The 23,305-nt window shown below is 35.8% G+C and overlaps 1 protein-coding gene across 6 annotated transcripts in view; it reads left to right on the plus strand.

Moving 5' to 3' along the window:
* Nucleotides 1-23,305, plus strand: part of VPS13B (vacuolar protein sorting 13 homolog B) — a 437,572-nt gene that overhangs the window by 125,748 nt on the left and 288,519 nt on the right. For 5 of the 6 annotated variants that reach the window (XM_042036377.1, XM_042036379.1, XM_042036375.1 and 2 more), the window contains exons 18-19: nucleotides 15,263-15,397; nucleotides 16,223-16,396. In XM_042036377.1, coding sequence (XP_041892311.1) covers nucleotides 15,263-15,397; nucleotides 16,223-16,396 — 309 coding nt within the window. Of the gene's footprint in view, nucleotides 1-1,203; nucleotides 1,450-15,262; nucleotides 15,398-16,222; nucleotides 16,397-23,305 lie in introns of those variants that run through there. The other variant, XM_042036380.1, reaches the window with a different exon arrangement.

Consider the following 23,305-nt stretch of genomic DNA (forward strand, 5'->3'; position numbering starts at 1 on the left):
CTTTAGGAAGCCCCTTCTCTTCTTTCTTGAAATGATGCAATTAACTTAATGAAGCAGGGGCAGTTGGGAATGGATTCCTGCTCATAGTGGTCCCAGGTGCTGCCAAGTCCTGGTCTATGCAAGGAAAAATGTGGTTAATGTTCTCAGTGCCAGTCAATGTCTACTGTACCGATGTGTCGAATTGACATCTTCCCCTCAGCACATGAAATCTGGAAGAGCTGTTATGAGTATGTAAACATGTCGCAGTCAGAAAAGAGAGCAATTTATAAGGTCTGGTAAATTTTTGTGTTTCCAAACACCAAAGAGAAGCAAGCACAGGTGCCTGCATATTTGAACTCAAAGTTTAATGGATGAAATTAATCTAGGATTACTCCTGATAGTGTTCATAGTTTCTCATCTTTTCTAAGGCAATTTTAAAATGCTGAAATACTTACCATACAGTGATGGTTCTGAATAAATAGGTGGCAAATAGTTTTAAAAATTTTCTTCATTTTCTTACTGATTCATTTTATTCTTGATTTTGGCATACGAAGTTTCTTAAAGGAAACTTGCATAAAATTAAGTTTACTGCTTTTTCTGGTTGATTAAAATGTTTTTAACATCTGTATGACCACCGTGAAATTCTGTGGATGCTGATGTCTTCTAAACAGTACTGAGAGAAAGTAATTTTAGTTGAGTTTTAAAATGTATTAAAGTCAGTGTAAATAAGCAACTTAATCACAGTAAAGTGTTCATTCTGCACTTCTCTTTATCAAGTGTTTTTAGGAATTCACCTGTGATCTAAGCAGTTACAGCAAAAAAGAAATAGAAAAATCCTCTTTAGCTATAGTAAATGTGACAAAGCATAATATATAACTAGTAAGAAACTTTGATATACTAACTATAATTGATTCCAGCGATTTGTCTGTTAAAGCCAATGCAAATAATTGTAACATCTGTCAAAAACCAACCACTAGCATGAAAACCTTTTAACATTTTGCACTTAATAAACTATTTTATACATAAACTACCTTATTGTTTATATTAAAAACTAAAAAATATTCGGTCTGTTCCAGCCATTCTAACAAAAACTTTAATAAGTAGACATTGCATAAAAATGACACAATCCAGCAGTTATTTGGTAAGGCCAGCATAATCATAAATTTACCATCCATGCTTTTCCAAAAATACTAACCCATATTGTTCTCTCTGGACCTGTTGCAGGGATGACTAATCCAGCTGCTGAGGTCTCCCTTTATGTGTTTGATGGAACACTTGGCTTGCTAGACTACAGCTGTGTGTTTATGTGCAGTGCACACCTGCAGGGGCCTGACAAATAGCTGTAGTATGCGGAGTATACAAAATTACCCTGGCAGTGCTGCAAATAAGGAAGTTTCTGTTTTGAAGTCCATATGTGTGTGAGCTTGAGATGCCAGCTGGGGTATTTATGTTGCATTGCACAGATGTAAAACTGCCAACTGATTTTTTACCAAATAAAGGCTAATCTTCTTATACATACTTGGTGTCAGAGTTATGAAGTGGTACATAAGAATGTTCTCACGACTTAGCTCTTTTAAAATAAAAGCTGACATTAAAAATGCTCGAATGCACAATATGCATAGATGCTAAAGACAAAAACGTGCTGTATTTACTTAGATATCTGCTGTAGGATGGTATTTTAAAGGTTTTATTATTGGTGATATATAGTTTTTAGCTGCACATAATCAGGACTTGATTTATTGTATGCATATACACTATGCTATATATTCCTTTTTCCAGGAAGTCACTTCAGCTCTGTGGTGAATCCAGTTTATGGGTTCTGAAATGTGAAAGCCCAGTTTATATAGCTACCTAACTTGAAAGCTTTGCTTTCCTGTTTTCAAATGTGTTTGAGCACAGTGATAATTTTTCATCAAATATAATATGTATATTGAAATTTGTTATAATTTTTAGTAAACCTTGTTTGTGAAAATACTTTCAAAGGTAATACTTGCTTCCAAATACTAAAGAAATTACAATGGAAGCACTAATTTCATTTGCTAAAGCTAACAAATAGCACAGATATGAGTTCTGATGGTTTGATGATTTTAGTCAGTAGCTTGGCTTTTGGTATGAAGTGTTTGTAAAGCCAACAAGGTGAAATTAATAGTTTGTTTTGGGTACTTAAGTACTGCATGCTTAATCCTTTTTAAATGCCTAAGATGAAGGCTTAGCAGGGGAGAGAGGGTTAACGTGCAGATGTGAAAGTGGACAACTTTTGTGCTTTTGACTAGTCACTGGAAGTTCTCTAAGCCCTTAGTTACTTTTTTAGGCTTAACACACTTTCCTTCTATTAATTTTTTTTGCATTACTGTGTGAAGCAATTTTAGTAATGTTTTTAATTTGTTGTTTGTTCTGGGCTACTACAACATTTGAAGATGTACAGAATTCTGCTTTGGCTTACTCTGTCACAATATCTACTTGAAATGCATTTATGCTACGTGTGTAAGAACAAAGGAAATGGGAGCAACGTTGAATTGTATCACTATAGAATGTGTCCCAAAGGACTTAGGAATTTATTTTGCTAAATGTAGTGCACAGCTTAGAACTGACTAGCCATCACACACAGCTCACCAGGCTTGTGGAGTTTTTTCAAAGCAAAAGAATTTCATACATACGCACATATGCATGCACATGCTCACCCTGAGAGAGCAGTCTTGGGCTTCTTGTGCTTCAAATGAACATCTGCAAGTATCCCCCAGAAGCTCCAACATTATCCAGGTTCACATGGTTTAGAAACAGAGTTTTTTGATGACTGACTTTTAGAGCAGAAACCTCAGGCATTACTATTAGTTAGCTGAAGAGTTGAGCTGTACCCCCATAATACTGCCAAGGCATATCCTCTTGGCTAACATAATAAGTGTGTCTGTGAGATGCTCAAACTAGCATTAACTGCTGAGAACTAGTCTGAAGAGCAGAGAGGGCTGGGAAACAACACAGAATGCCAGATCTCAGTGAAAAATGGAAACACTTCAAAAGAAGTTACTTCTGCTAGATGAGTATAGGAAGTCTTAACTGTTGTTATATCCTCTGTTTAGGATGTATATTTAAGACCAAAAGAGCAGAATTCTGTTGGTGGGTGAAGAAATATGTTGCAAAGATGGTTCAGTTATTTTGTGGCAGGACCAGCTCTGTTATAGAAGGATATCACTTCAAACAGATTGCCGCCACTGCAGGTTGCAAACACACAACTGAAGGCTTCTAGTTCTCAGCTCATGCACAGATGTCTTTCAATAAGTTTAGCCAGTAATTTCTTCAAATTGCTCAGTTTATCAGCAGCACATGTCATCAATCCTGGAATGGTTGCTCAAGTCAAACTACAGAATCCTTAGCTTACAGACACAGCTGCAAACAGGTGAACAGGCAGAAAGTAATTTGTGCAGCTTGGTGGCTGTCAGACAAAAGACAGACAATCTGTGTTTAAAACAGACTGCAGGCCTGGCATGAGCCAGACAAAAGGGATTTCTACAACTGCAAATAATTCCAAGGTTAACATATTTTCCTTTCTGCCATTAGGTGATTTGTTAAAATTGGAAACAATGAGCATTATAAATCTACACAGAAACTAGAGATAAGATGAAAGAGAAAAACAGATCGCTAAATAAGTTTACATCCTTCTGTTGAAAAGCATACAACTGGTATTCATATAGCACTCCTTTTTATAAACTAAGCCGTGTTATAATACCTATAAGGACATTTAATACAGATTTTTAATTATGCTAAGGAAGTCTAATTGGGAAAAGAAAAAGCATTGTAAAACCAGTAAGTTCATAGTATTGTTTCTCTGTCTTAAAAATTTGACCTTTTTTTTCTTTTCAGAATCTCCTTGGGTTATCATTCAAAGGTACTGTGAAGATTTAGCAGGATTTAATTTTAATTTTGAAGTCCTCTCTTCCTCAGATATTTTAATATTGGGTAGATTTATCAATATTTACTGTACCAAGTATATCAAAGTGAAAATTTGTAGCAAACAAGGTTACTGTAGTGCTAACCTAATTACAGTAAATTAGAAAATATGCAATTGCCCTATCACAGATGTTACCTCAGATGTGTGACTACAGAATATCTATTCCTTCCACTTCTCATGGGCTCAGTAAACTTGCCTTGACCTCAAAACTTCTGTAGCCTTCCATGAGGTACTAATCAAGCTAATGTAATATAGCCCTTCTTCCTGTTTAGCTCAGTGAGTAAGTACTTACGTGCAATAATATTGATGGGTAATTCTATGCCTAGTTTAATTTCTGGCAAATTTATTTTCCATGTTACTTAAAATTTACCAGCAGAGAGAGGTTGTGGGTGGAAGAACGTGCAAAAAGTGACTGTCTGCTCTAAAGCAGCATCTGCTTTTGTGATGATATGATAGGGCATAAGGGATAAATCATTCTGCTTTGAAATCCATGGAACTCAGTGTACTTTGTTTAGTGACACATATTATGATGAGTTCATGAATACAATGGATAATCATGCAAAAGTGTTTACAGAACATATTTAAGTTGTGCCATCAAAAGCCACTGTTGTTTCTTTAATGAAAAAATTAAAATATGTTCTTTTTGTTACAATCATGCATATATTACATACTTGAATCCAGCATAAGTATTGTCATAATTGAAGACTACTGTTGTTAGGCTACTTTAAGTTCATACTGTTATTAAAATACAGCACTAAATTCTGCAGGGAAACCTGATGCTGAGGCTGAGTTGAAAAATTCTTTAAATTTCTCAACTATAAAGATATCAGAAGCATATGCTTTTATAAGCTATAGCATGGAAGTACCCTTTTTCATGTTTTCTGACAAAATGCAGATTCCAAGATTAAATTGTGTCTTTAATATGTGCTGTGTTACAGGACTCCTTGCATTCGGATGTTCTTTTATTTTTTGGATCTTAATAGACAATAAGGTTTTTAACATCTCAAAAATTAATCACACTAATGGATATTTCCTGTTCTTTGGCCAGGAAAGATTTTATACTAGGTTCTTTCTTTGTAATGCTGACAGCATGTGTCTTGCTTGTCGGTATGCTGCAGATTGCAGCCTGACATTGCTATAGTGTTCTGTGCATGGGCTTCATGTATTCACTGTAAAGGTGAGATCATCATCTTTAAAGGATGGTTTTAATTTGTGTTGGTGAATCAAGTGGATACTGTATTTAAGGAAGGGGAAAAAAGTGTATTCATGCAGGTTGCTGTCTGCAGTCCAAATTGCTGATCAGAGAGTCTTTATACACATCGGTAATGTGCTGTGCAATATAAGCTGAAATATATTCCACAAGGGAGGAAAACGGAATAGGTTACATACGCTGTTCCTAAGTGCAATGAATATAAAACTCCATTACTCACTTTAAGCAGGTGCTTTTTATATGAGGCTTTAAAGAAATATAAAACTGCTGGTGAAATGATTGGTTTGTACAGACACGACTTAACTTTCAGTACTTTGACCAGATAAAGAGGCTAAAAATATTTCTACCAACATTTCTTTAATGATTTCAAGGATTAAAGGTTAATATCCTCCTAGTGTAAGAAACTGCCATTCCAGACACTAAATATACTGTTTTCTTTAAGTCCTCAGGAGTTACACAGGCTATTTAAAAGAAAATACAAACATGTCTGTTAAACTTGGAGCATTGTGTTTTTAAGTTGATATCTTAAACAACCTATATTAAATTGTTGGAAGGAATACAGTGATACAAAGAAATGCAGTGTGATATAGAAAATTGTGATGAAGAATGATACTCCTGTTAGAAAAAAACCTCACTTTTAATGAAAGTGAAATCTTATAATCTATGTGCATGGAAAACCACAGGTAAAGGGGTAACCTCAGACCTTTTATTTAAAGCAGCATATACGCTCTGAGAAGCAGAATCATGGGAAGATTGTTCATGATAATACTGATATACTGTATTTTAATCTTTCTATTTAATTTCTGTCATATTTTACATACCTGCTCTGTCTGAATTACTGTTTTCCTACCATTTCCTACTCCTTTATAATCAGTGATTGTAGCAGCAATTTCTGTAGTCCATCTTTTAATCATGTGATTGTGGGCTTTCTTCACTTCCCAACTGAGGGATGTTAACATTCTCTTTTGCTTTCTCCCCATGCTTAGCAACTCAGGAAATTAACTGTTAGTGATTACACCTTAGATGTTCTTTATTTTTGATAATACCATTACTGAACACATCTGACCTTCTTCTGAATTTTTATGAAACCTTTGCAGTTTCTTCACTGCTTAAAGGATTACTATATCCATCCTCTAGAATCCTCATCTTGTTTACCTTTTTACTGGCCCATAACTGTTCTCTCCTATATTCAGTTAGCTCTGACTGAGCCTGTGAGAGATTTCAGCCATTGGATATTGTGTTTGACAGCAAACAGATGACCAGATGTCTTGTGTGTTACAGGGAAGTTCACAATCATGTGTAGGTCCAGGTGATATCTGGCACTTCTTGTCTTTTGCATAGTACGTACGTTACATAGCACTATAAGGTTTGGATCTGTTCTGGTGAAGGAGGCTTTTTAAAGGCAGTACAAACTCATATGAAATGTTTATTAGTTTTATAGGTGCCAAATAGCTTATTTGAGTAGGTGTGCCTTAGAGAAAGGAGCTCCACAGGTGCAACAGAAGGTGATAAGGTCTGACATGAGCTCTGATTTGTCTGAGAATTTGTTCTTTCATCCTACAATTTGCTCTGCTAGAAAGTTTTTCTTCAGTTGCTACCCAGCTTTTTACTAAGAGTTGCAAAAGGCAGACTTTAATCCAGAGTCTAAGATAAATTTCACTTTTTGCTTAGTATGTTTGAAGATAAGCCCTTTGAGCTAGTACTGGATTGACCTTGAATAGATAGAAAATGCATTTCAGATTTTTTGAAATCCTATTAGCATTTATTAATGAGTGGAAGTGTTTTCATATATTTTACATGTTGACATTTGGCATGAGCTATTATTCTGAGATACAGCAAAACTACTGTATTTGAAATGGATAGAAGGGTTGTACAACTGAGATGGAAGCAACCAATTGCAAGTGCATGGCTTCCAGCCAAAGGGTGTGTTACTGAGGGTGGAAACTGTGAGCTCTTTTCTCCACCTGTCTTCATCCTTTTCAGGATCTTGCTTCAAATGCTTTACTGTGTAAGTTTCTCAAGTTCTTATTTTTCTGTATCCTGGAAGCATTTGTATCCATGCCACTTGAAGCACTTGTCTACTGACAACACATAGGTATGAGGATTAATAGGATATGCTTTTCTAGAGTTAAAATCCAGATTTTGATATGTTTTTTTGCATTTTCTTGGAAGACAAAAGTTATTTTAATGCATCAAGTTTGGCTTCTACCATTTGTCTCAAGTGATACAGGATATCTGAAATGCAGCTGTTGAATTGGGCAGAAAGGAAAATCAGTCCTTTTCTTTTTAAACCTCTGTTTACCACAGTAGGAACAGTAGCACTTAAGCTGCTTTAATCCTGTGTCCTGTCCAGTGTGATATTGCCAAATCCAAAATAATGGCTTCAGTTAGGTATATTGGCTTTAATTATAATTGGCGATGCCTGAATAGCCAGAATGTTAGCAATAACGAGATTAAAAATAAGAGATTGCCCAAAACTACACTTTTCACAGCAGGGTTTTAGAGCTATTTACAATACTATTTATGTTTAGAGATGGAAAGTGGTATTCCTTTTCTAAATGCTGGCTATTTAGATCAAAAAGATCCACAGTACAACAGGGAGCAAAAGAAGTCTGATGGTGTGGGATGAGGTCAAGATTGCTCACGGCACAGGGGTTTGAGATTGTCCGCGTTGCCCAGGCCTGGCCTCCTCTGACATGTGGCATGGGACATGCTGCTTTCCACTCCCTAGCCCCACCTTGGCTCATAGGTCTGCCATCCATTGTCTGAGCTGCCCTGGTTTTTCCCTACAGTTGCTGAGGTAGAGCTGTTGCCACCTCGTTCCTCTGCTCTCACAGCACTCAGGCCCAGCTTTGTGCCTCTGCCAAACCCAGTACAGTTTTTTGCAGCAGATTTCTCTCACAGAGCAATTGCTACTAGTGAGATTCACATCTTCCCCCCCACGTTTTCTATCCTGAAAAAACTTAGCAAATACTACACAGTAGTAGTTTAAATAAATACTACTAATCACACGTGAAGCTTAGCAGTCAGTGTGCAACACTTGAAAATTGTTGTCCAGCTGTGCTCCAGTCAGTGTTAGTACCACTGCAGGTGGAAACAGCACATTGGGAGTTATGGTAGGTCTACAAGGGAATGTTTCTATTACTAGAAGGGAAGCGTGGTTAAAATTTTCACCCTTATCTCCATTAACATCACCTCCAGCTGCACTGTAAAAAGCACCTGGAGGAGGGTGTTTGGTCATCCCATTACTTCTTTTGGTGAACTTGGCAGTGTTAAGTTTGCAGTTGGACTTAATGATGTTAGAGGTCTTTTCCAGTGTAAATGATTCTATGATTCAGAGATTCTGTGCGTTTTTCAGTGGTAGCTGTTTAGTTCTTCTGTTAGCATTCCAAATTAAAACTACATTTTACTTAACTGGAAAAATCACTTAAAATAGATTATTGATAAGGAATATTTAAAGGTTCTTGTTACCTAGGATGCCTTAAACATATTATTCCAAATGTCCTATGTTTCCTTCAACGTTGGTTTTTGAACCACAGGTTTCTTATTTACCTCTCCATTTGAAGAAGGATTTTAGAAAAATCAAGAGGCTTTAGGGTTAGGGCAAATGGCAACCTGTATGAAGGCCATTGTGTGGGGAATCTTGAAACAGGAATGTAGCAACAGGGTTTTGCCTTTTTTAAGTGACTCTCCCTGTAGGTGAAATGCTGCTGTTCTTTAGCAAGCTGGGAAGTATTTTGCAATATGTAAATCTCTGTTTATAATGATGGTCCTGCATCTTGTTTAGTATTTAGGCAATGGAGAAACTTTAGTTAGTTTACAGGCAGTTTAAGGATTTAAGCGATTAGTTAGAGAGATTTTTAACATGTGCTTTTTGCAGCTTATGTTCTGATGAAGGGAATGATAGATACTTTCCTTGATAAGTATTTTATCATTGTTGCCCAAGAACAAAGCAGCTTGACCTTCTCTAGGGAGTATTTCAGGCTGTCACTAAATTTCACCCTTTCATGCATTTGCTTTTTCTTTTAGTACCATGGTTGAAGAGAAAGCAAAAGCAGAGCTATTTTTTAGGACAGAGTTCTCTTATGTGTGGAGCTCTGGCACAGAAGCTCAAGACAGTAGAAAACCTGTCCAGTTCACAATACATTAAAGGCAAGACAAGTCTACCATAATCCTGTTGTTAGTGCCCTGTTAAGTCTTGGGAGTGGGTGGGGATGAAACAATAATTTCTTAGAATAGTGATATGTAGACTAAAAACTGGTTTACACAAAAATAAATAACTATGATAATCAGAATAGAAACTGTGATGTTAAATAAAGTTGAGTTAGAAAAAACACCCAAACAATTGTACCTTGACAGTTCCTTAAAATAAGTTGCCTGATTTACTGTTTTGAAGAACTAAGAAAATAGCCTGTGAGTATGTACGTTAGGGTTGAAAAATATGGTCTGTAGACTATGGTGACATATGAAAAACATGAAATTGTGAAAACAGTAAAGATGCTTGAGGTACTTCATTGCAAAGATTCAATTTTACTACTGAAAACCTCCAGAAAATATTTATACCCCAGCTTCTACATTTAGGAAAACCTCTCTTTTTCTCTGTTTTTCCAGTTAAAAAAAGGAAGGGGGGCATGGGGGGTGCAGGGAGCCCCAAACACAACACCCCAGTGTTTTCAGGTGATGTGTGTGGGGAGGCAGAATGATTGAAAGAGATGTTGAAATTCCTATGTTGCTGCTGTTTTATTGCAAAGAAGAATGTGAAAGCTTTATGCTGTCCCAATGCTTTGAACGTGAGAAGTAGGACTGGTGCCAGCTAGAGCTGGTCTTTGTGGCTTCTATTATGTTCTTTCGGGAAGGAGGAAGGAATTAAGTTTGGTTTTAGCTTGGAGTTCCTCAGAAGGGCCATCTCTTTAACCAAGTCCAATACAGACTTTCAGAAGTTCTCACTGAGCACTGCCTAAAGCAGAGACTGAACACAGATGAGTATCTCTCAGGAAGGAAATGAGGTTTCTCTTATGCTTCAATTTGTTTACTAGCTTTTCTGTGTTAGTCATGTAAAACCTAAATATATGTTTCTGTGAAAATAATTTGACATTTTTTGTCATGATTCCAGTAAGACTTATGCCTCAATGTTATTTCATTTAGTTAATAGCTCCTTACTTTTATTCATGGATTGATATTTTTACTGTTTGAAATAATTTTGACAAGTATGTGACAGTCTTTTACTATATGATGTTGCCAAACCATAGTTTATTGGTACTTAATGCTTTAAGTATTGAAATTTTTCCTTCTGAGGCTGCAGCCTAGATGTGGGGACAATTCATATGGAGTTGCTTCTAGAAGTTTGTCATGCCTTACTCATTTCCTATTTCATATTTTGCAGTTCTTTCTTTTATGATATTTCTAAAGAATTATTGTATTTCAGGGATTTGGCAGTGCACAGTCCTGACTGTTGTCCTCAGAATCAGTAACATACCTCTTTTGCTGATTTTCTGTCCTTGTTATTGATCAGTTTAGATTTTGTTTCTTGGTGATCATTGCAAATTCACCTTATCACAAATGGATTGGTAAAAGATGTTCATTGGTAAATTCACTAATTAGGGAATGTTTTTAAACAGTGCTTAAATTAAATGAGTGCTTAGATTTCTAGGCTTCTTAGCAGAAATCCTGAGCTGATCTATAAAGACATAGCTGTGACCTGCCTTTAGGTATTTGTTTCCCCCCCTGCTTGCACATGGAATGATACTGAATGCAGGAGTGTGGGGCAAGCTGTGTGGTTGGGTTATGTACATGGAACAGACCAAAGCTATACCCAGAAAGTTGGAGGGAGGATGTGAATACCTGTTTCAAAGTGTGGGAAAACCTTTCTTGGCAGCACAATATTTCTGTACGTGTATCTGGAACACAGTGGCCCTTTAGGCTTGGAATTAAAGTGAGTTAGTGTGTGTGAGGTGTCAATTGTCAAGGTATAGTAGATTTTTAGTTAGAAAACCTTTCTGCCTACTTTTGGGTTTTACTGTATGGAAAAAACAGCCTTTTAAGTCTTTGGTGATGTGATGTATTCTATGTGTCTGAATCAAGTGAAACAGGCTATGCTTGATCTCCAAGTATACACATGGCTACGTACTGGGAAGGAAACACTTGACTTTTACTGCAAATCATTCTACAATGGGCAAGATGTTTCCAGGAAAAAAAATCAGACATCTAGAAAATTTGTCTGGAAGGAGCCATAAGTTATATTTGATGGAGACCAGCATATGTATCTCTTTCTCCATAAAGTCTTTGATTCCCCTGTTCCTGGTGAAAATAATAAATTAACTGAAGAAAAATTGATTTGTACCAAAAAAAAGGTGTTGCCCTAATTTGACTCCACTGGGCAACAAAGTCAAGTAAATCAGAGTGCTGTTTCTGCAAGTGTGATTCCAGAAGAATGAGTACAGCACAAGTTCTACTCTCATCTTGCACCTTGGAAATAAGCCTTTCTCCTACTTCATTTGCAGGATGTTGAATTTGCATAATGTTTGCTGTTGGCAATGATAGATTTGCTTTTCCTAGTTTCTGTTAAAATTCATGCTCAATGTCTTAATTAAAATGTTGTGGTTTGTTTGTCTCCGTACAAAATTTGAGTTAGTACATGGAGGCATGGAGCATTTCTTATCTAGGAGTTTGAACATTTTCATGCTCAATCAATCCCTTAAAACACTACTTTAAAAAAGTTCATAAACACTGAGGGGAGGGAAGGAAGCTGTAGTCTTTGTTTGCTTAAACATTTGTTTGCTGAAATAGGTATTTAAGGAGTATTTTAGTTATGTGAACAAACGTTGAGACTTCAATTTTATGATGATATTGTCATAATGAAAGAAATAAGGGAGACTCTTTAGGAGGAACTAAAGTTACAGGGATGGAAACTACAGATAGAGGCGTATGAAGGAAACAAGGCTTCTTTCTTCTCTGTAGAGCAGCATGCCAGTTTGACAAGTTTATGAGAGATGGTTTATAATTTCCAAAAATTTTCAGAGACTGAAGAAAATGGCCTCCTATTTTAAACCAATTCATTAGAAATGGTTCACTAAAAGTCTCTAAACTTTCTGTGCCTTGAAAAAGATTTGTAACTTGGCGAGGGCAATCACCTTATGTTTAGGTGATTTTTGTCTTTGTAATGAAAGTCTAGTTAGACATTCCAAGTTTCTTACTGTATTCTCTGTACAGGATTTCAGTAATTAATAAATAGGTTTTCTGAGTATCCATCAGACCAGAGCTGTGAAACCCAAGTGGAATTTCTGGCAACTTCTCCTTGATTACTGTGCTGTGGTTATCAGGTGTTGAAGCTGAAAGCAGTTTGCCGTTTGACATCAAAGCAACATAGGAAAGGAACAGTCTGAGTATGCTGTGTTTTTCCAATAGTTTTCTATTTTCTTTTCAAATAGTTGAAAACAATGGACAAAGTGTTTACTATCCCTAGAACAGAAAAAAAATAGCGTATTACTGCTACCAGTTGCTTCTTCATATGCATGGAAATAAAATTGTTAATTATATATGATCATGAATATTAGGGGTTTGTGGGTTTCTTTAAGGCCAAGCCATTAAGCTGTGCTGGCTTCCCATCATGATCCTTAACTGCTGGCTGGGTGAAAAAGCAGTTCATTGTCTCATTTGAGCAATGCTTTGCTGACTGTCATGAATACAGTAACCGGTCAGTTAGGGCAAATACACCCATGTTTTCATGAAGGTTGTAGAAAATAAATGTCTTGGATAATGTTGTCATATCTTGCTGAAATTCAGTAAGTCCAGAACTTACTTGTTGTGGGACTAGGAGTAAACAGAAACAAATAGGGAGCACAATCACACTAAACTTGGTTCCTTTTTTTCAGGTAGGATACTAAACTAAAATGTAAATTATGCATGTAAGTAACATGGAAAGTTTTAGTCTCAATGCAAAGAAGTTGTTCAGAGTATCCAGTTGTCATCTAAAAGTGAACTCCATTATGGAAATTATTTAGTTTTAAAAGTACTTAGTCTTCCATAGTGAAGTGAGAGAAATGTATTGGAATGTATTGGACATCACACCTTGTATTTTGATTCTTAGAAGTGTTGCTGAAAAATGAAAACAGCAAGAAGCAACCAGTTTTAAGACGGCTTAAAAGACGGGGATCAAATTGTGACCTCAATTTGATTTGCTTTAACTGTAATAGTGGCTGCTACTAACCGTACTTGATAATCTTTGTTTTGGAATTGGCAAAAACTTTTTTTTTTTTTCATTTGAATACAATGGCCTCTATTTTGTACAGATTTATAGAACTATGAGGAGGCAGAAATGCCTACGGATACCCTAGTTTCTTTTGATGCATTTGTGCATTGTGTCAGATACCATGCCTTAGATCAAAGGATATTTTCAGCTTTAAAAGAGTCTTACCATGGACAAAAATGGGTATGAGGGTTTATTAACAAGACAAACTGGTAGTTGGTCTTTCAGACTGAGAACTGATGGGGTGTTGTAATGGAAGGCACACAAATTAGTTTCAGTGAGCATTCTTTGAGCCTGAAGCCTTCCTGAGTCACAAATTAGGAAAAGTCTGGACATACCTCAGACAGAAGACAGGTTAAATTCTGATGAGAAATTATACCTGTAGTGTGAAGCCTACTTTCAGATGGCAGTCTGCTTTACCAAGTGCTGTGTGTGCCTTCATGTGTTGCTTCTTTTATTCTATCTTGAAAAGTACTTTTTATTCAAAAATTATTTTAATGTCATACCAGAAAAAAAACCTTGAATATATATCAAGAAGACTGCTTGCTAAATGATTTTATATGCACTACAAAATACTCTTCAATCTTTAGGAACTGGAATAGGCACAGTGAAATAAGCATAATTACTAAGTTTAATCTGAAATCTTCTGTTTTCTATAATTTTTTTAGGATTTTTTTCCTTTCTAGTTAAGATATATCAAAGGTTGTTCTTTGGGTTAAGTCTTTTGAGAGATTTTGCAAAAAACCTAATTAATTAGTTCTGTAGATAATATACTAAATTTCTTTAATGTGTGTAATAATCTTGAAATATGTATAAAAATGCTTTTTTACCTGATATTCCACAATACTTTCCTTGCATAATTATGGATTTTGGAACAAATTCTATGTTACATACACGAGGAAATGGTTTCATAATTATACTAATGTTTGCATAATTAACAAGCTGCTTGCCAATTTTAACTGACAAATTCCAAGTTGCTTCTGCATGAGGGGAAAAAAGAACCATAAAAAAGGCAACTTCTGTTAGTTTTTCCTTTCATACTTCTTACAGGTGTTGAAACTATTTATTTCTAATTTGCAAGTGAATTTATGTGTTTTTTTTTCCTGATAGGCAGTGCTCTACAGAATTGGAGGGCTGGCTTCCTCCACCTATGCTCTGGGGCTGTTTTAGGGGGCTGCCCTCAAGCTCTGCCAACATATCTCACTCTTGGCTCGTATGATCCCCTGCTGCTTCTGCCGCAGTTCTAGGCAGCTCTTCAGAAGTGACTGCCAATAGCACTGACTTCTTCCAAGCGGTGCAGTAGTTTTCTGGTGCTCACAAATGGGGGCTGAGGAAAGACCACCAAAACTTATTTCCACTTGTGACCCAAGGCAAGATTTGAACTCCAGTTTCCGCTGAAAAATGGCAAGTGTGCCATTGGCCTTCTGTACCGCTCAGCTGCGTGGATTTAATGCTTTACATAGCTACTGAGTAAAATGTTGTCGTCTAAACAAAAGCTGAAAACACTTAATCATTTTAAGATCCTGGAATTAAATGGTCGTAATAAAAACATGAAGGAGGATAGTTGACGTGGCACTTATAAAGTGAAAACAAAAGTGTATCTATGTGTGTATATGCATATTTATTATTTCAATTTCTAAGTGGTCTTGTGTGTTTTCCTCACAGTATCTATATATATATTTAATGCATAACTGTTTGTATTTAAAAAACTTATAAGCAGAATTCTTTCACTTTCATTTAAAAACTGTGAATCACAACAAAAATGCTGTAAGAACATCTAAGGTAGATAATTAAAATATAATTAAGTTTAAATGCCTTGGTGAAGGAATATAAAAATATTTAAATTCAACAGGCTAGTACATTTGCAGTTTTCTTTTATTAGGTGTGAAATCTAAGAATCCCCTGCCAACTCTTGAGGGCTCAATCCAGAATGTTGAATTGAAGTACTGCGGCACATCATTGGTCAAATGTGCCTCTGGGACCGTGGGATCAATAAAAATTTGTGCCAAAGCCCCAGGTATGTGCAGCTGGACCATGTAAAACTTTATTGCCTGTATAGGAGAATTGGCCTTGCTTTTTACAAGGGGAGTTACTGAAACAAGAATTTACTCGTTGTTCCTATGAATCAGAGAGGGGTTTTTGTATTCTGTTTTGGGGTTTTTTTGTTATTATTAAGTATGTCATGATGATCCAGTCTTGCCTCAGTATAGTCAAATTTTACACTGAATTAGAAAAAATAGATTTTTTTTTTCTGCTGAGACAAGTATTAATCTAGACACATTCAAGAAATAGGAGAAATACAGAATACTTTCACCTAGCTTTATCCTTAGCATAATTTTGATGTGTTCTCTTGATTGTTTAATGCCTCATTTTCCATTAATGCTACAAGTATGTATTTTGCTTGTGAAGTTTTTGAGGACTCCATGATGGTTTTTTTACTTCTTTAAAACAATTTTTCTTGAGGAGCATGTGGGAACTTACCAATGTCTATGATGTCTTTATGTATAAAAGCAGCTAATGTCAAGAACATTAAAAATTAAGTGTCTGTAAATTGAGTTCATGGTGATGTTTAAATAGATTATTTTATAAAATTGGGAAGGAAATTACTATTTTAAAGATAATCAATTACTTCATTTGAAATCGTCCTGGATGTCAAGGCATTTACAGGATAAACATTAGGTAGGCTGTTCAACAGTTTATATGATGCTGCTTTTCTATTTCCTCTTTTAATTCTGTGTTCACAATGTTAATTAATAGGTGTTCTCTTTGGACTAGTGAATGTTTGTCTTGAAAATTTATTTTGTTACACTAAAAGCTGTAAGGAGTCTAATCTTTATCCTAGGTGATGGTGGAAAAGAGAAGCTGATTCCTTTAATTCAAGGCCCTTCTGACACCAGAGACTTACACAGCAGTAAATGGCTCAATGAGAGTAGAAAGCCAGAATCTCTCTTAGCTCCAGATTTGGTAGCCTTTACAATCCAAATTCCACAGTATATGGACTACTGCCATAATTCTGGTAAGTACAAAACTCTTGTTAAGCTGGTATCACATTACATTTTTCCTATCCAATGTAATTTTCAAAAGAGGGGCTTGATATAAAATGTGCCAAATGTCAAAGTATCTTTTACACACACTGCACACATTATAACTAGCTCTCTGTGAGACAAAAGAACTAAAAGCTGCATTTTGATGTATGTCGTCTTCAGTAAGGAATGCTTCGTTAACTTAGGTTGCCTTTTAAAATAATTATATGTAACTTTTGTAAACTAGGCAGGGGGAAGGATGAGGCAGGATCCATGTTGAAAATATTAGGTCTATTCTTTCTTCCTGGTACTGGGTTGGGCTTATACAGAAGTTGACATACTGAATTCTAAAGGGTTCATATAAATTTGCATGATAATTTATTATTAAGAATTTGGTTAGCATAAAATTCGTTAACAGTTAAAAATACTGCAGGGCACACATCCAAACTCATCAAATTTGGTGGCCTTAAAAGAGAAGTTAATAATTTGTGAGAGTTGTTTGGCTAAATTTAAGGGTGTTGTTGACTTTGTGAGTATAAATACTTTTACCTGACATTCTTATGGTTTCTATGGTCTTGAAACAAAACACTGGTCTGTTTTAAGCAACACTGACAATTTTGAAATGTGTCTAGTTTAAAATAACTCATGTAGTTTGTGAAATACACATGGAACTAGGTTTTGCTGTCAGTGTGCTGCTTCTTAAAAACCATGCTTTCATGTTTTTCAAAGCTTATTCTATTGGCATGCTAGGCATAGAATGAAATGGGGGGAAAAACCAATCCAAAAATATCTAGGTTAAGGAAAGCAAAAGAATTAGCTGACCCCAGTATTATGAAACACAGAAATAACTTGAACGCTTCAAGTGTATTTTTTTTCTCTGTTTTTTTTCCTGTGAAATGATTCTTGAATGTCATTAGTCTGAAAAGTAACAGTGAATTTATTACTGTCAGTGCAATTTTTATGTGCATATGTAAGCAACATTTGATTCTTATGTGGAGTAAATATTTGTAAGCACTGTGCACTCCAGCAGTTGTTAGGTTATTTTTTCAGTAATTGTACTTCTATGTTTCTTGGAGAGCATCATGTTGGAAATGTTTATAGCAGTGTTTTTATAACAATTATCTTCAGTTCCTGGCTCCTAAAGCATTGCCAAAAAGCAGTTCATGATTCAACAATATCTGAATTACTCAGATCCATTTTTAAACAGAAGCTAAAATCTGTTGCACCTGTTGACTCACTTAAATAACTTTAAATGTTCATAACAACAGTATTTATTACTATGATTAATTGTTGCATTTTTTGAGGATTTTTTGGGTTTAATTTTCTGACTTTAATTTTAGGCTGTTAGTTATATTTTAAAGGACCTATACTACAGAATTAGTGTTTTTGTTACAGGTTGTAAGGTTCTCATACATTTTTGCTTATCATTATAGATAGTCCAGTTAGATGGCTGAAAGTCCTTGATGGGTTGTGACAGGAAGTGCTTACGAGAATTAAGGCACTGACAAATGAAGTGCTGGCCAGACTCACAGGCAGGGACTTTGAGAAGCAAAATATTTTTTTATAATAGACAATCGTCTGTGGTACCTGTTTCGTAGATGAAGGAACATTCATTAAAAATGTTAAGATCTTAGAGTTGAAAATGTACTGGACACTTCACCTACCCCCTCAGTGTCTCAGGAAAGTTGTAGTGATTCTGTGGACTCAATGGCATTCTCTAACCTGCATGTTCAGGCTCTAGCTCTGCTCCCCTAGATCTGTGAGGTGGCACCTGTGAGGAGTGACAAGTGAGAGGAAAAAGCTGACTGATTTGCTAAAGCTTTGGTCTCAGTCAACAGGAAGAATGGCATACTGCAAATGATTTTATTTTTTTTTAACATAAACTAAACCAGAAGTAACTAATGTTTCAATTGTCTCAGGTTCTATACAAAGGATCAGCAAAACAAAAGCCTTTGCTTTCAAATACTTGCTAAAGAAACTGGGGCAATTTAATACAGGAGATATGGCTATCATTTTCATTATGACTGTGAAAATTACATGTAGGGAAAACATGAAATGCTTTGAGAGCATAAAAATGCATTTGCTGTCAGTTGCAGTCACTTCTGGGAGTTTAAAAAGCTGTACTGGATGCTTTCATGGAAAAGTCTCATCCTTTGGTAATAAGAGGGCTTTTTAAAGCTGTACTACTGAAGGTGATTGTGCAGTACTGAAGTTGTGCTGTTTGTGAAATTTTTCCTAATAATGTTGTATATAATTATCTGGAATAGGAATTTGGACTAATTAATTCATTAAAGTGAATGGAAAATAACTCGGTCAAAAATCAAAGCAGCTGTTTGGTTATAAAATGCTAAGGAGGAGGTTGTGCAAATGGCATGAGCTGCTTGAATAAATCAGGGCATATTTACCTGGAGAACAGGTAGGGGACTGTTCCTCCTCCTCTCCTTGTTGCATCAGCGACTGTCTACTGTCTTGTAGCTCTTGACTCACATAATCCAGGGTGATCAGGACAGTTGTGCAACTTCCTTCTACGGCTTGTCTGTACGTGGCCCTGTAAAGTTTGAGGATGTATTTACAATCTGAGGGATAAAGCATTTGACACTAGTATGTTCCTTTTTGCTATTTCCCTTGTGCTGTTCAGAGGAAGAGGAAAAAGAATATAGTTCTAGTAGTACCATACTGCATTGAGTACAACCATCAAAGGAAAAAGCTCTAAACTGTACTTTCAAAAAGGGCAGCATTTAAAGCATGTGATGTGTAGCATGTACATTGTAATAACAAGTATAAAACAAGTGCATATACTGATGATTACCTGTCAGGAGTGTTTTACTGTCTGATGCATAAAGTGTCATTATTACAGTGGAAAACCTATGGCAAAGGAAGTATTTAGAGACAAAGAATGTAAATATGATTTTGTTTAGTCCTTAAATACAAGTCTGAATGCTGTGATTTTAATTTTGGGTACTTCTGTTTTATGAAAAACTGCCCCAGGTATCTCTATGCATAGTTGTAAAAACCAATGAATATGCTCCTCAGTCTTCAAACTGCAGCGTATAAAATAAATACAAGAGAGGAGATTATTCCATTACCCCAGGGCTTGGGGAGGTCTTCTTACTCTTTCTCTGAAATAACCCTAGCTTTATTAACCCTGGGAGCAAGCTGCAGACCTTGTTTGTTTCACCTGGCCTTAGAGAGAAGAGGGAGATTTCAAAATGAATGCTGGTGTTAGTGGTTAATTATGAACAGCTGTTGAATAGATGAGGTGAGCTGATTACGCTCTATTTGGTTTGCCATATTGAATAATTGGGAGTGCGTGCACAGCCAGTGTATGGACAGCTTTATTACAAATAAATCAAGAGGAACAAAAATAAAAAATACAATTAATAAAGTTTTCTCTGAGATCAGCTTAAATAGTCAATAATGCAGCAGTGAAATAAGGGAGTAAACAAAAGTGCTTGTATTCATATCAGGCTCATATGTGTTAAATTTATACACCCAGTGGAGCAAGCAAGAGTGGGAAAGCTTCTCTAATTTGTCGAAGCTGCATAAAGGCTGAAGAGCAAACATTCAACCTTATAAAAGTTGGTATTTCTTGTTTAAGTGATATGTTTCTCAAACTTCCAAAACTTCAGAATTTTTTTTCTTCTGTCGGTATTTTGATTTAGATAAGATCACTCCATTCACCCCCTTCCCATGCCAAAGGGAAAAAATAACTAAAGAAATAATATCTTCAAGTATGAAAAAATTGCCATAGAAGTTGTACCAGCAGGAGCATAAACTTTTTTTTTGTAAACCATCTGATTTTTATCTGTTAGAACTTACTAGAAAGGAGGTGAGAGATTATAGGTATGTTTGGTTTTAAGCATACACACCTACATATGCCCCCCAACTTTCCCTTTTTTACAGTTAAAAAAGCATTTCATTTACATAGTTCTAAATTTAATTTCGACTGCTTGCACTAGGGATATTAGTCTGAATTTTGAAGCTGGACCAATGACATTTTTTAAGTTCTCATCTAATTTAACTGATAAGTCCTTGTGGTAGTAAGTAAATAAGTAAAAAATTTCTAGTAAAGAGAATTCATACTCTAATTCGAAGTATTTTGGAAAGATTTAACACAATGAATGAATAAAAATGCTTAGTATATTGGAGTAATTAAAGACAATTCACATTTGTGGTTTGGACATAAATGTGTAAAAATTATACCCATCTATCTTACTGCATTTCCTTTTCTCTCCCTGAGGATTTCACTATGTACTTTATCTGTAATTGTTGCCAGTTTTCTATCAAGTTCCCACTGGGCTTCTGGTGCAAAAAATCTTATCCTCTCGATGACAGAGCTTGCCTGAATGATTTCATGCTCTTAGCATTTTTGTTCACGGGAATTAGGGGGAGAATGTAACTGCAGCTGAACATAGCATCTATTTTTGTAATTTTGAAGTTTAGACTCTGTTATTGGAACTAAATGAAGAGATGCAGGTGTTCTCCAGTTCAAGTCCTTTGGGATTTTTTGATGGTAGATGCTTGAAAAGAAAATGCATGTGTTTCCAGAGTCAAACAGCAGCTGTGGACAAGGATTTATGTTTTTCTCAGAACTTTGGGATTTCAAAATGTTACATTTAATCACATGCACAGAAAGGAGAGCAAATGTTAAAGATGTTACATATAAAACTAGGAGACTGATCTTTTTACCATACCAACTAGTTGTGGGAATAGAGGAACAAAGTGATCTTTAATCTTAATATGCACAATTTCAAAAGGATTATGATAGTTGCCAGGACTCTGGTCTTTTGAGAGCTGTGCTGAGGCAGTGCACAGCATTTATATCTTCTTAATTGCTTTTAAAATCTGGTTTATTCTTATATTTTTTTGTTGGAAAAATATGAAAGTTAATAGTATGAGTTACTGAAAACACAGTATTCATGTATGCTTATTTTGGAGGGTGGATTTAAATTCGATAAGTATACGTTTTTAGAAAAAAATTTTTTGGCAACGTCCTGTAGTTTTCAAAATTTGATTTAAAATAGCAGTTCAACTGCCTGAACTGCAAGGCTATATTTGGAAGTTTTCCTTCTGACAGAATGTGTGGGCAAAAGTATTTTGTGGTAATGCAGTTTCTCCCTCCCTTTCTCTCTGGTGATTTTGCAATTAGTTGACTGTAGCAAACAAGATGTCTGACATCTTAACTTTAGCTGAAATTCAGGCAAGGGCAGCAGATGGTGGTGCTGCTGAGCAATTCAGGACGGGAGAATGGTGTGGGGGAGAGCAGGTTGGTAACAGTGGTAAGTGCCAAGTTAATTACTACCAAGGAAGAGAAAGTAAAAGCCTCTTTTAACATTCACCAGTTTGTGTGTGCTCCATTCTCTGCCATTATCCTCACAACCTGAGTATGTTGTGCACTACAGCCGTGTTAAATAGCAAATATTTTTCCAGAGTTGAATCACCACTGCATCATCTACTTTCTTACAAAGATCCAGCATATAGTACTTATTGTAAGAGAGGAGTATACTTGTCCTCAAGTGCAGTCTGTTCCTCTGCTGGCTGCAATTGTAGATTTCATGTTCATAGGAGTAGCAGCAGGGAGGGATGTATTATACTATGCTAACTAGATTAGGACTACTTACAGTGAGTTGCATAAATCTGGCAACTGCCAGTAGGTTCTGGTTATAGAAAGATAATTGCACAATGCAGGAATAAGACAGCTTGTTCAACTTTCCCTCAAGTAATTCTGCAAATCCTCTTGGGCAAGAGGTGTTTTCATCTCTCTGCTTATGTTGCGGTCAGTTTCTCTCAATATGCCATAAATCCTTCAGCTGTACATGTGTTCTAGAATTCTGAGATTGTGACTAAATAGGATTTTGAGTTTTGTAAAATCTTACTTTAAAAATTGATACTTAAAGAAAAAAATAAAAAAAACTACGCAGTCATGTGAGTTCTTAGGAAGTTAGCCTCTGTAGTCAAGTTCCCTGAAAATATCTCTGCTTTTCTTTCAATTCAGACTGACTTTGAGATGTACTGTTCAGCTGCACTGTGGAAGTCAAGTCATATCTTTAGTCAAAGAAGCACTTTTGGCTTTTTAAGTTTTTTGGGTTTGTTTTTGTTTTTTTTTTCCTTAATAGAGTCACTTAAGATTAAGAATTTGGTAATAGGGCAGAATAAGAACAAAGCACAGTGAATATGGGGACTCAACTCCAAATGCCAGGAGCCTTAGACATTACACTGGGAAATCTGTTGACTGAGGGAACTGGAAATCCTGCATCTCATCTGGATTTATAACTTTTTCTGTAAAAACTCATTGTCTGACTTTCTCTTTTCTTTTAATGCAGGATGTGTTCTGCCTGTGGATAACGTAGTTGAGCTTGTAGTTCTTGGGATGGTTTGGTCTCTTGAGTGGTGGGTAGTACGAGGTATGCAGTCTTTAAAGTACATGAAGGAGATCTCTCCACCTTCTCTTTAAACAGCTCATAACCTAGAAAATTCTGTAAAAGTAACTAAAAAAAAAAGCTTTTTCTTTTTTAAACTTTTAACTCATTAAATGTGTAGAAGTTAGGGAATGGCAGATATGAGATTATTACTGCTACCTTTATTTTGTGTGTGTGCATGTGTGTTCCATTGGATTTCTGTTCACTTTACAATCTGGCAGTATCAAAGTGTTCCATATGGCCACCAGAGTCATATTTAACACTTCTGTTATTGAAAAAAAGATCTGCATGTGGGTTCAAATGATAATTTCTATTTTCATAACAGTAGAGGCTGATGTATCTGTGCTTCCTTTATTTATGAAAATACATTTACCTTTTTAACTTATGGCATCTGGAAAAGCATTATTCAGCAAGGTGACTGGATTCTTATTGTTGGTTTGGAGTGTTTTGAAAATGTGACAGGTATAGGCTCTCAGCAATTGC

The sequence above is a fragment of the Corvus kubaryi genome, unplaced genomic scaffold (genome assembly GCF_017639235.1).
Source record: "Corvus kubaryi isolate FWS band 111438036 unplaced genomic scaffold, C.kubaryi_AGA036_p1.0 37385, whole genome shotgun sequence".
Lineage (NCBI taxonomy): Eukaryota > Metazoa > Chordata > Aves > Passeriformes > Corvidae > Corvus > Corvus kubaryi.